This window comes from Rattus norvegicus, chromosome 15, assembly GCF_036323735.1.
Source record: "Rattus norvegicus strain BN/NHsdMcwi chromosome 15, GRCr8, whole genome shotgun sequence".
NCBI lineage: Eukaryota > Metazoa > Chordata > Mammalia > Rodentia > Muridae > Rattus > Rattus norvegicus.
The window spans coordinates 17837804-17851137 of record NC_086033.1 but is presented as its reverse complement, the minus strand read 5'-3'; the positions used below and the strand labels follow the sequence as shown (position 1 = coordinate 17851137).

General features: G+C 41.2%; 1 protein-coding gene across 9 annotated transcripts in view; it reads right to left on the bottom strand.

The window, feature by feature from the left end:
- Fhit (fragile histidine triad diadenosine triphosphatase) overlaps positions 1 to 13334 on the bottom strand; it is a 1507501-nt gene that overhangs the window by 21764 nt on the left and 1472403 nt on the right. For all 9 annotated transcript variants that reach the window (XM_063274603.1, XM_063274602.1, XM_039093632.2 and 6 more), the window contains 1 exon segment: positions 6986 to 7084. In XM_063274603.1, coding sequence (XP_063130673.1) covers positions 6986 to 7084 — 99 coding nt within the window.

Sequence of the window (13334 nt, the reverse complement as noted above, 5' to 3'; positions counted from 1 at the left end):
ATCAACAGAAGAGCAAAGTGATGTAGTTAATATTTTACTGCAAACAAAAACCGAAACTTAAAACCACTTGGTATGATCCCGAAGACTTTCAATTTTCATCTCAGAGTGCCCGGAATGGTTTTATTCACTTGGTGAAAACAAGAGTTTGGATTTAGAGTAGGCAGGGACAGGCGGGCACACATTATAACTATGATGTTCATTGTGTCAGCCTTTTTGTTTCAAATCATCTTCTAGAAAGTTCCATGTAAAGTGTAAGACCGATAAACATTTGCCTTAGAAGAGTAATTAACTGCCATTAGACCTTCTTACTTTTGTTTCTAAAACATTTGCAGGAGGTTTCTATAGAAGCCTAAATATTTGCTCTATGGTACTGATAATGTGGAACCAAAGGAGCCAGGTCAGATCAGAGAGGTGGGGGAAGAAAAAGAAGGAGAAGCAGGGATTCATCTCTTGAAGAGCTTGGTTACATAAAAACATGGGTCTATTCCTATAATTGTTATGGCATTGCTTCTATTCTGTTTTAGAAAGTCTGCCCTGCCTCAATTTCCAAGATGAGAAATTACACTAGGGTTGTTTGGGTTGAGGTTGAAATTTACTAGTTATACAGCTGAACCATTTCTCTTCTCCATACTTATAGGGCAGAGGACAATTTCATAGATAAAATATTCACTTTCCAATACCTACAAGTCATGAACTGAATATATTGAGCTATATTTTAGCTCACTGGAGAAGAGTTAAAACCAGCAGGCATTACTTTTGCTGGTGAATCTAGCATGGGTAATCCAAGTTGAGCAGTGATGTGATAACTTGAGCGATGTTCGTGCATGTCAAAATGATGTAGCAATTACTATGAAGAGGCAGCCGAGGCACACTGTAGGCATTGGAACAGGTGAAGTGAATGAACATTAGCTATTATTATGTGACGAGGTCAAGGATTATTAATGTGAACTTTCATTGCCTTCCTTCAGATTAACATCCCATGCTCTCCAGAAGTCTCTGTCTTTCACTAGAAAGGAAGGAGGCAGGGGAAGACAAAATTCAGACACTGGAAGGAGAAGACTGTCAGAGGTGAGAGAAACGAGTAGAGAAAGAAAAGCCTAGTGACGGAACAGATTTATTTGCGGAGGTTTTACAGCATAGTGGAGTATGCTGACTAATGTGCAGCCACCCATTTCTGGAGACAGAGATGGAAAGCTACGTTTTACTATATCCCCATTTTACTAGATGCAAATAAAAAGCCTTAAAACTCTGTTTTTAAAGGTTTGTTCTCTCTCTCTCTCTCTCTCTCTCTCTCTCTCTCTCTCTCTCTCGTGTGTGTGTGTGTGTGTGTGTGTGTGTGTGTGTGTGTGTGTATCTACCCATGGAGAGTAGAAAGGGATGCTAGATCTCATGAAGCTGGAGTTAGAACTGTATGTGAGTTGTTGGGAAACCAACTTAGTTCCTCTAAGCAGCAAGTGTACTTAAGCATTGAGCCATCTCTTCAGCCTGAAAGTCATAGTTATTTTGGGGTCATACTTTCCTGAAAACATTTCATGTTGGTGGCCTGTGCTGTTGTAAAATTCACAGGGATAAAAATTAACCTGCGATACTAGCCATTTCTATTACGGGCAGACATATAGCTTGGTAGAAGTGTCTACCCCTTACCCTCACTCTTATCTAAGAACATTTAGCCATTAGTGGCCTCAGGAATATCTTTACCTCAACTATATGGGCCAAGTAGGGACCCAGAAAAATAATAAGCCAAACATAAAAGTCTATTTTGAATATTGGGGTAGACTGTTTTATGGACAGCTCTAATAACATAAAACAGTGACCAACTTGGTGTTCTGGATAAGTCATTTCATGGGACATTATATTTGATTACTTCCAGATGATTCTATGTATTATCATTCTCAAGCCCTGGGGACTTGGTTATGTTTATCTTTATGTCCTTGCAATTGAAAACATATTATAGAAATCAACACAAAGGGAGAAGGGGGTGCATCATCCAACAGAAACAAGAACTAGAGAAAAAAGTAAAAATTCTCTTTTGTTGCTCCTTTTAAATCATTGTGTCTTGTCCTGGCAAAATGAAGGATAAACATTATTTACATATCTTCAGTCTGAAGGGAGGCACCATCTCTAGTTTCATTCCTGTTAATGGGAGTTTCTACCCTTGGGGATCCAGACTAAATACCTCAAGCTAAACTTTAAGACCACCTCTTTCCCCAAATTTTCTTTCAAGAATCCCTTGAGTCTTTCTCACTGGAATCTGTTCATGTAAAATGTAGACCCTCTCTATGACTACTGGGGTAGATTTTAAGAGGCAAAATTTAGAGACTAGCGTATGAGACAACCAGGCAGATCTTGTTTGCCTTTGCTGCCATAACTATGAGGGACTGTCCAATGACTGAAACTATAGTGGTTTAAAAAAAACCTCTGGTACCAAAATCTCTCTTGACATCTGTAACTACTAATAATGCTGTTTGGGACTGACTTATTTACTTTGAAATTGCACCGTATTGTTCTAAGTAAATGAGAGACAACCAATTATCTATAACATAATGGCGCACCCTAAAGAGAGTGTGATGAATTACCAAGGATCTCACTGACACAACCCTCTGTAGAAACCTGTCTTGCTTTCAACTCCTATGCAAGTTGGGAGGTGATGTTCGCATATCTTACAACAAGAGACAGATCCCTTGGTTCCAGTGGGGAGTTGGCCATGACAGCATGATGTCCTGCTGGGACACACTGTGTTGAATTAAAATTAGAGAGGGAGCAAATCTAAGTGTTAAATACCTACATAGAGGATCATCACACTCTCAAAAGCAGGCAAGGTTAAGATAGGAGATGCAGATCCACTGTCATCTAACGTGATTTAGAGAGACTAAGATGTCACAAAGTCCATCCGGGAAATCAGCTTAGTGTACAGAAAGCCAATGCATAAAGTCACAGAGGTAGAGAGGAGGCACTGACTTCCTGGAACCAAAGTAGCCCCGTCACATCAGGGATCGGTCAGGCAGTCATCCAGACAGAGCTGTACGCACCAACCAGTACATTTCTGATTTCATTGGCACAGCAAAAGTACTGCTTGCTTTTCATGATTTCCAAAGAAATGGTGACCTAGTTGCATTCTGGTTGGCAGGGTCAAATGGGATCCTGTTTTCTCCCATGCCCCTTATCTTCTTCACATGCTGGGAGCTTGGTGAGCTGGCATTCAGTTTGAATTCTGATCTTCGCTGATCATTTTCCAATGGTGGGAATAATACTTAAATCTCTGAAAGATGATTTTATTTCAATGTACCCCAGGTGATCCAAAAGGCAAGAGAGATTATAAGGAAAGGGAAGGAGCAATGTAGACTGGACCCACCCGAGGTCATATTGCTTAGGCCCACAGTCAGACGGGAGGGTAACAAGGAAGGAAAGCAGCCTTGTGAGAATCAGCACCTTTAACCTGAAAACTACTTGCTGATTTGGCTCACAACTGGGCCCAATCACTTGTGAAATCAGGGTTCACTTTGGTTCCTACTTTGGTGCACAGGGTGACAGAGAGACAGGCAAAGGAACTCAGGAGGAAAAAGTTCTCTCTCCAAGGAAACCAGAGGGGCATAAAGGACTTCTTGAGGGTCACCATAGGAGCTGGTGAAGGAAATATGAAGTTGCAGGGGTGGTGAGCAGTGTGACAGCTAAGAATGATGCCCCTGAGCTCAACTGTCGCATTGACATTGTGAATCCTGCCACTTCTAAACCACTGAACTCAGGAAAAAATTACCATGGTTGAGCTTGGGTTTTATAATAGTAGGATATTTCCTGTGCCTTCTCAGTAACTCTTCATGATTGTCATCTCTTCCCAATCCCTGTCCCATCTCTGGCTATGCCTCTTGAGAAACTCAAGGTTTTATAGAGTAGCAACAAGTCAAGTCCTTCAAGTCACCCTGCCCAAGGCAGACATACTGCTGACAGTGTTATCAGGAAAGCCTGGTGAAGCCAAGGTCATCTTAATTTTACATAAACAAAACATAGTTTCTTAAATCTAGGTAAATCCAAATGGTGCATCATTAATCTAGATATCACTAGAAACAAATCCAGTATAAAGATAGAATTTGAAAATGGAAAGGCCAGTATCAAATAAGCAAAGGGATTAAGCTAAGGACCAAATGTCTTGAGGGAAGTATATTTAGTCCCTTTGTATTGTAAGTTGTGGCACTTCTCTTGGTAAAACTTGAAGACCATCTGTTTAGGGTCCCCCTCTTCATATCAGTAACAGTAGCTACTGTATTTTTTTTCTGGTCTCAGTACCAATATCAGGCTTCCCAAACAGGCCATTTATTTTGTCTGAACAAAGACCCATTAAAAAGAGGTGCAAGTGGGGCTGGGGATTTAGCTCAGTGGTAGAGCGCTTACCTAGGAAGTGCAAGGCCCTGGGTTCGGTCCCCAGCTCCGAAAAAAAGAACCAAAAAAAAAAAAAAAAAAAAAAGAAAGAAAAAAGAGGTGCAAGTTTTAGTTAATTAAAACAATGAATAGGTTTGTATGACTGCCTAGGACTAATGTCTTGCTGGCAAGAGTTGCTAGTCAAATGAATTCACTTGGAAGATAGGTAAATTCTGGACTCAGCACAGAAGCAGGTAAGAAGCATGTAAGAATTTTGGGTTAGAAGTTAAAATCTTAATGCATGTAGATGACCCATTCTGATGTAGACTACAAAGAGCTCTGCAAAAGCCTAGACCTTTCTTGCCTGTACCTGAAAATACCCATTAAACAGGAAGGTAGAAAAACAAAACAAGACAAAACAAAACAAAACAATTTCAGCCTAATAAATTGAGCCTGAAGATGTGGGACCCTCATTTCAACAGTGATTAGTCATTCCCATAGGCTGGTATTCATTATCAACCCTTCAGACAGAATAGGAGGTGAACAGAAGGAAAGGTCAAAAATAAAACATGGGCAAGCTTCTGCTATACTTCACTGTGTTCCTTCAGGCAAAGGCATTCTGACTCAGCGCATGCATGACAGAATGAACTGAGCTTTGCAGGGCTTGGTTGCATGGCCTGCTTGAACTGGGGGCCAGGAGAGGCAGAGAGAAAACAGAGACTACCTATAGGGTATAATGTAGACTACCATAATGACTTCCAGCAACATGGCCTACTGATGATGCCAAGTAGCCTCTGCTTCATGACCATCCTGTCATTGGCCTTGTAAAACTGCTTGCTGGTGTCTGTACATATCCAAAAATTACACAGAATTTTGCAAAAAAAAAAAAAAGGTTTAAAAAAAGAAAAAAATCTAAAACATTCCAAAATCACAGAAAGAGAAAGAAAGGTATTTTCTTTCTTTCCTAAATTCCTAAATTTCTTCTCTTAACCCTTGAGTAAACCTCCCTCTCAGCTAATTCCTTACTCTCTCTCTTAATGTTTTCTGTGATGGAGAAAACCACTTGGACACACTTGGAAGGAGGCCTCAGTGTGTCCTTCCTAGTCTGATATTAGCCCAAACTTCAAGTACTGGCCACAGGACACTAGAGGGAAAGGCACTCTGGGTCACTGAGTAATTAAAGCATTTTAAAAGTAAGACTGAGAGAGAATGGTCAGTTAATGCACATGTCTTTGAACTTGTTTGCATTCATATCAAAGCAGTGTACAACAGTTTTCTCTTACCCTGCAGGCGATTCTGTCCAAGACCCCCAGTGGATGCCTCAAACAAGGGTTAGTGCTAAATCCTCTATGTACTTTGTTCGACATTTTTATACACTAAAAGTTAATTTATAAAGTATAATGAGAGACCATCAATTAAGTAAAATAATTTTAACAATACACAGTAGTAAGAGTTACGTGAACAATCTCTAAATTCCAGAGAGGCGACGTTACACAGATGGCCCATAAAGGCTCACCATTCTCTTAGCTGAGCACATTAGAGCCTAGAGTCTCCCCAGCTCTCTTGCCCTCTTGCTCACTCCCAAGTGCTCTCTTTATTATAAGTTACCCCTATCTCTACCATTCACCAAAGGCTCCTGGTCTAATTCGTTGTTCCAGGTCATAAGAACTTGGAAATCTCAGGACTTTCCCTTCAGACTATTGCCCATTCCTACCGTGGTAAGATGTGGGCAAGTCCTATATGGGTCAAAGTTTTTCCTCACAGTTTTGAAGGGCTTTTGTAGTCCCCTTGCTATGTTTCTGTCCTTCCGAGCCATTCCTTTTGCTTTCCTGAGGCTCATCAGGAGGTCTGGGCGAAGGTGGAATACTTGATGTTTTGCTACAGTATATTTAAACCTATTTCTAGGGTGAGGCACATCCCTCTGGCTGGAAAATAGACATACATCCCCATAGCACCTTTAATCACAAACAATGAAGACAACGTTAGTTTGTAGAAGGAAGCACCCATGTTTGAAAATGATATCCAATTGAGCCACAGAAAAAGTGATGAATCAGAGAAAGATTTCACAGAATAGGATATGCCCAACTCTCAAGAGCGAGGGAAAAGGGACACTCCTGAAGAGAGAGACAAACAGTACAGGAATACAGTAGTTTGTGGAGAGCAGTAGAATTGAGAGGGAGAGGAGAGCAGCACAGAGAGGGAAATGGAGGTGGTTTTATCAGGAGAGTTTTACAGAGACAGGATGAAGAGAGAACAAGCTAGACACAAGAAAAGACAGAATGAGTCTGAGAATGAGATAGAGCCAGAAGATGAGGAAAGATTGCTAGAGTTACTTTGAAGCTAAGCAGAGCAGTTCAGAGGCATAGACAAAAGGCAGAATGAGTCAGTCATTCATTCTGAGAGGAGTTTGAGCCAGAAGAGCTTTGTTAAACCAGCCAGCCAGAGTTCAGAGAGAATTAAAAAGGCTAAGCTTATTCAACAGCAGGTCTCAGAGGTTGAAATCATTCTAAGCCTAGATAAGATTGTGTGGAGACTAGAAGCTTCTAGGACTAGGCCTCAGTTAGCAGACCAAGGCAGTAAGTCTCCCACACAACTGCAACAGGAGGATAAAAGTTACTTTTACAATGTTTACCTGAAAGTAGGCCCTCAGAACTTCCGCCTCTGCAGCCATCTCCTCCTCAGATCTCCAAAAGGCTGGTGAGTCCTCTTCTTCTCTGTCATGTTTTTGAAGCTTTGGAGAAAGAAAATGGAATAGGCTTATTAAAGAGTCCACGAGATTTCCTTTTCATAATGTTGCGGGAGAGAGGAAGAGTGAAAATAATTTGCAAATTAGAGGCCTGTAGGTGTATCTTAATTACATTAATTGCCCAATTTCAAAAATAAAGAGTTTCACGTAAGGTTTGACATTTCTTGCTTCTCTAAGAGAATCACAAGGCTCGGCTGCACTGGGGCCGTTGCCGCCTTCTGCTTGCCTGATAAACCTGTGACAGAGAGAGGCTGGGTAGTGTGGGAGGCTGGTGAGAATGACGTCCCACCATTCACCACAGCCTCTGTGGCTCTTTCTGCTTGCCAGGCACTGTTCAGTTATTGATTTTTCTCGACTGCAGTTGTGCCTTGTCTCCAGCCATCCCGGCTGGACATCTTCCATTCTGGCCTACAGTTTACCTACCACTCTGTCTGGCTTTCACTGTCTTTTATGAGCTCCAAGGAGTTGTAAGTACTGTGACTGGAAGAAATTCTGAATCTAGACACTCAAGTTTGCCAACACTATGAATGAATACATTTTTCATTATCAGGTTTTTTTTTTTCTAGTTTGTTTTTCAAGAAGTGGCAGGTTTTTGAATCTAAGTGCACCTGCTGTAATAGAAACTATGAGAAAATAGTGTAGAATATTAATAACTTAGGTAATTCAGTTCCTCCTTAGACCATTCTCTGTATATGTATCTCTGTGTATAAGTATATATTCACATATTCACATATATGTACATATATTTTACATATATATATTTACAACTATATGTAACATCTCTGTATACAGTGAACATATGTCCATTCTATCTGAGTAGGTTTTCAGTTGAGTTTAATCTTCTATTGTATTTCAGCTTTGTCACCAATCCTGTCCTTCAAGTGCAGTGATAAGTTATCAGTGAGGCTTGTTCACAGATGCACAGGGTCGTGATTTTTGTTACTGTGACTTAGATTCTTCAATAGTGCTGCTGATGGTGGCCAACACTTATGACGCCGAGGCCAATGTCTCTGGTGGTCGTTATCTCACACACAACCTTACAGCCTCCTGTAGGTAGGCAGACATTACCTAATTCCATTTGCCCTGGAGGAAATTCATTTACTTACCTAGGTAAGAAATGCTAGGTGCCAGCATCGTCCCTAACCATATTTATTCCTTAATCATGGACAATCTGCACAAATGGGCAATTCTATAGCTACTATTTACATTTGAACATGGATACTTTGAAAAGAACCTTGCAAGCTCAACAAAACATGCTGTTTCAAAGAATAAGGTAGAAACTTGGCAAGCTGATCATGGAAACTATGGTAAAAATGAAAGGGGACAATCACTCCACACAGTTGTCCTCTGACCTCCACACGCATGTGTGGATCCACTAACCCCAACTACATATGATATACACAATACTCATAAATAAAAATTTCCAACTAAACTAGCAATGCTCATTTTCTTGGACCCCCAATACCTCATCCTACTGCAGAAACTCTACCTTGGCAGCCTGCATGCAGCAGACAGAGAATTTCCCCCATTTATCTCAGGGTGACTTTGATGTGGAAGGCAACACAGTGTGGGAAAGATATCCTTGCTCTCCAGCAGGGCTATATTTCCACACTGAGCAAGTCTGAGCTTAAATAAGGCTCATTAGCATAGAACTAGACCACAAATATCTTTATGAGGGTCATGGATCTTCCTTTCAGAATTTGGCTGCCAGCATACTGGTTTTCCATTTTGCCACACAGATTTAATTCTTCTTAGTGGAAGAAAAGTACATTAAGAAGTCATTTCCTTGTTCATAGAAGCAGATATGACACAGTTGCTACGGGCAAGTCAAATGGGATTGCTATTCTACCCAAGAACTAATTTTCATTTTGCTAGTACCTTTAGGTCTGTTATAAATCCATCTTCTAACAGTTTGATGTGGAAGATAAGGAGCTAGAGAAGATGGCCTTCCCACTGTGGCATTGCTATAGGAAGACACAGAAATCAAGCTTAAAGCAGCCTTGTCAACACAGACCATACCAGCTGATTCCAAATAATTTAGAGGCTAAGAACGTTAATGCTTCCTGGTTATTAGGCACCCTTCTGTTGGTATCATATGCCTTACAGATGGCAGCACTTAGACATTATTTACAGGAACTAGGAAACCAGTAGCGCAAGCTAAACATGTTCGCAGAGTTCTGTTGGACATGACTCTTATCAGTAAAACTTTTGAAGACTCCAGTTGGAAGCTTGCGATTTTCTGTAAAACAGCTCAACCCCGAATTATCAATGAACTTACTAGAGAAACCTTAAAAGACACACCAAGGATTCTGACTCAATGTTTAAAGATTTCGAAAAGAAAACAAAAGAAAAAAATTGAACTTTTACAGGAAAGAAATCTTTGAATGTTGGTAAGGGCACTTATATGAACAGAAGTATGGCTGTCAACTTGTATCCATGGTGACAGAAACTTTTCCTAGGATACCAAAATCTAGAGTTGTTCAAGTCTTAGATGTAAAATTTATCTATTTTCCTATAACCTTTGCATATCATCTGACATACGTTCCCTCATGTAAATTATCTACAAATCCCAATACAGCACAAATGATGTGAAAACAGTTATTCTGCTGGTGGTCAGTAGAGATGCCATTTGTTTTCTGCCATTTTTGATCCGTGGTTGCTTGAATCCACAGATAACACCCATGGATCCAGGGCCCACTCTGACTTATCTATCTCTAAGCCTACTGCTCGTGTCCTTTCAAACTGCATCGCATCTGTCCTTTGCAAACCCCACTGGCGAGTACTTTACTTTTGCTTACTGTAAATCAAAGGGGCATCTGGAAGGCAAGATTTGTCTAAGTACCTTGATCATGGTAACTAGTGCCGGAGGTTGCACTAGTAGGGACTAGGAAGCTTGGGACAGCCTGGGAGGGCAGCAAGATTTGTTCCTTAGAAGAGTCAAGATGGAGACTAGGAAATTTAAACCTGCAGAAGTTTGCAAAAAGAATCTGAGGCAACCCTAGACTGTGGTGGCAATGATCTGTTACCAGGCTAAGAAGCAGAGCTCCGGCAGTACATTGAGCTCTATAGAGACAGCGCTGGGGCAAGAGAGAGCCGGACCAGCACTGGGGGACTCTGTGCTTCGCGGAGGAAAAATCAACTAAACATGGGCAAAGGAGATCCTAAGAAGCCGAGGGGCAAAATGTCCTCATATGCATTCTTTGTGCAAACCTGCCAGGAGGAGCACAAGAAGAGGCACCTGGATGCTTCTGTCAACTCTCAGAGTTCTCCAAGAAGTGTTCAGAGAGGTGGAAGACCATATCTACTAAAAGGGGAAATTTGAAGATATGGCAAAGGCTGACAAGGCTCATTATGAAAGAGAAATGAAAGCCTACACCTTCCCAAAGGGGAGACCAAAAAGAAGTTCAAGGACCCCAATGCCCCCAAGAGGCCTCCTTCTCCGGCCTTCTTCTTGTTCTGTTCTGAGTACCGCCCAAAAATCAAAGGTGAGCATCCTGGCCTATTCATTGGTGATGTTGCAAAGAAACTAGCAGAGATGTGGAACAACACTGCCGCGGATGACAAGCAGCCCTATGAGAAGAAGGTCGCCAAGCTGAAGGAGAAGTATGAGAAGGATATCCCTGCCTACAGAGCTAAAGGAAAACCTGATGCAGTGAAAAAGGGGGTGGTCAAGGCGGAGAAGAGCAAGAAAAAGAAGGAAGACGAGGAAGAAGGGGAAGATGAAGATGATGAAGAAGATGGTGATGAGTAAGTTGGTTCTAGTGCAGTTTTTTTTCTTGTCTATAAAGCATACAACGCACCCTGTACACAACTCACTCCTTTTAAAGAAAAAAATTGAAATGTAAGGCTGTGTAAGATTTGTTCTTAAACAGTACAGTGTCTTTTTTTTTTTGTATAGTTAACACACTACCGAATGTGTCTTTAGATAGCCCTGTCCTGGTGGTATTTTCTTTTTTGGTTCTTTTTTTCGGAGCTGGGGACCGAACCCAGGGCCTTGCGCTTCCTAGGCAAGCACTCTAGCTCTACCACTGAGCTAAATCCCCAACCCCCTGGTGGTATTTTCAATAGCCACTAACCTTGCCTGGTACAGTCAGGGGTCTGTAAATTGGCATGGAAATTAAAGCAGCTTCTTGTTGGTGCACAGCACAAATTAGTTATATATGGGGAAAGTAGTTTGGTTTTTGGTTTCTTTTTTTTTTCTCTCGGTTTTCTTTTTATTTTTTCCATCTTCAGTTGTTTCTGATGCAGCTTATACGAAGATAATGTTGTTCTGTTAACTGAATACCACTCTGTAATTGCAAAAAAAAATTGCAGCTGTTTTGTTGACATCCTGAATGCTAAGTAAATACAATTTTTTTTATTAAAAAGAAAAAAAAAAAAGCAGAGCTCCATGATCTTCAGCAGTAGTTTACCCAAAAGGCAGGTTTGCCTTGTATGAGCCATAGTGGAGGGAGTTTCATTTGTAGATGAATTTCCAGAGTAGGCTGCAAGAAGGGAAAGTCAATCAATGCCTATTTAACTATCATACCCAATGTCCTATCTGTCCCTCCAGTGCCAGGGACTGGTGTTTTCTGTAGTCAAAGGCACCCACACATGAAAAATAGATACTAAATGGTTGATTTCTAGTGCTATAAGATTACCAAATGGATAGGAGCTGGGTGGAGGTCACCTAGATTTCACAAAGAAATGGTCTTATGTTAGCCAGGCATGCCTTTAATTTGGGGGGCAGAGGCAGGTGGATCTCTGTGAGTTCCAGGACACTCAGGGCTACACAGAGAGACCCTGTCTCAAACAAACAACAGAAAAGTTATGGGAGAGAGGATATTATTTAAGGAGTATCTAACAAGGGTTCCCCAGGTCAATAAAGCAGAGTTGTGGTGGTCTGGGCAGGAATGATCCCCATGTGTTTGAAGGCTTGGTCACAGTGAGTGACACTATTAGTTGTGGCCTCTTTGGAGGAAGTATGTCATTGTAGGGGCAGGCTTGAAGGTCTCCTATGCTCAAGCTACACCCATTATGGAACACAGTCTCCTTCTGCTGCCTGATGATCAATATCTAGAACTCTTAGCTCCTTTAGTGCTATGTCTGCCTGCATGCCGCCATGCTTCCTGCCTTGAGAATAATGGACTGTAGCTTCTGAAACTATAAGCCAGTTCCAACTAAATATCCTATATAAGAGTTGCCATGGTCATGATGTCACTTCACAGCAAGAAAACCCTATCTAAGACAATAGTGTCTTAGTCAGGGTTTCTATTCCAGCACAAACATCATGACCAAAAAGCAAGTTAGTGAGGAAAGGGTTTATTCGGCTTACACTTCCAAGTCATTGCTCATCACACCAAAGAAAGTCAGAACTGGAACTCACACAGGGCAGGAAGCAGGAGCTGATGCAGAATCCATGGAGAGATATTACTCACTGGCTTGCTTTCCCTGGCTTACTCAGCTTGCTTTTTTATAGAACCCAAAACTACCAGCTCAGGGATAGCACCACCCACAATGGGCTAGGTCTTCCCTGCTTGATCACTATTTGAAAAAAGGCCTTACAGCTGGATCTCATGGAGGCAGTTCCGCAATGGAGGCTCCTTTCTCTGTGATAACTTCAGCTTGTGTCAAGTTGACACACAAAACCAGCCAATACCGATAGTCTATGATTTAACTGTATCAGAAACAAATTCCTCTAGCTTGGTCTTCCTCCTTATAAAACGAAAGTCAGAGAAGACTTATCACCAGTGCCTGGCACAGAAAATACTTGTAACTTCTAGGTGTTGCTATTCTTATTATCAGTATTAGGCTAGATATACTGTTCTCACAAGTGACCATTGACCACGTCAGCAAGTTGCTTCCAAGAGTAGGACACCTACTTTCATGGCTTCTTAGTGGTACCCATTTTGTGGCCCTATCTACCTCAGCCAAAAAAAAAAAAAAAGTTATAGGCAGAGGTGAAGTCCTTGTTGATTAATTCATAGAATGACATAGAACTTAGATCCTTCAGTTCTATAACTGTGCACAGTAATCCGTAGCTTCTTGGTTGACAAGGAGGTAGTAAGTTATTAACACAGATTTATTACAGGAAGCAAATCAGTATCCTAGAGGGAAAACACATGGGAAGGTCAAAGGCGACCCAAAGTCTCCTTAGAGCACACTTGCCACGTTTGGTCCATTTATCGTTAGTAAGACATTCAGTTAATTATTTGACATAGCAACATTTCATGAATCATCTAGGAACATACCTATA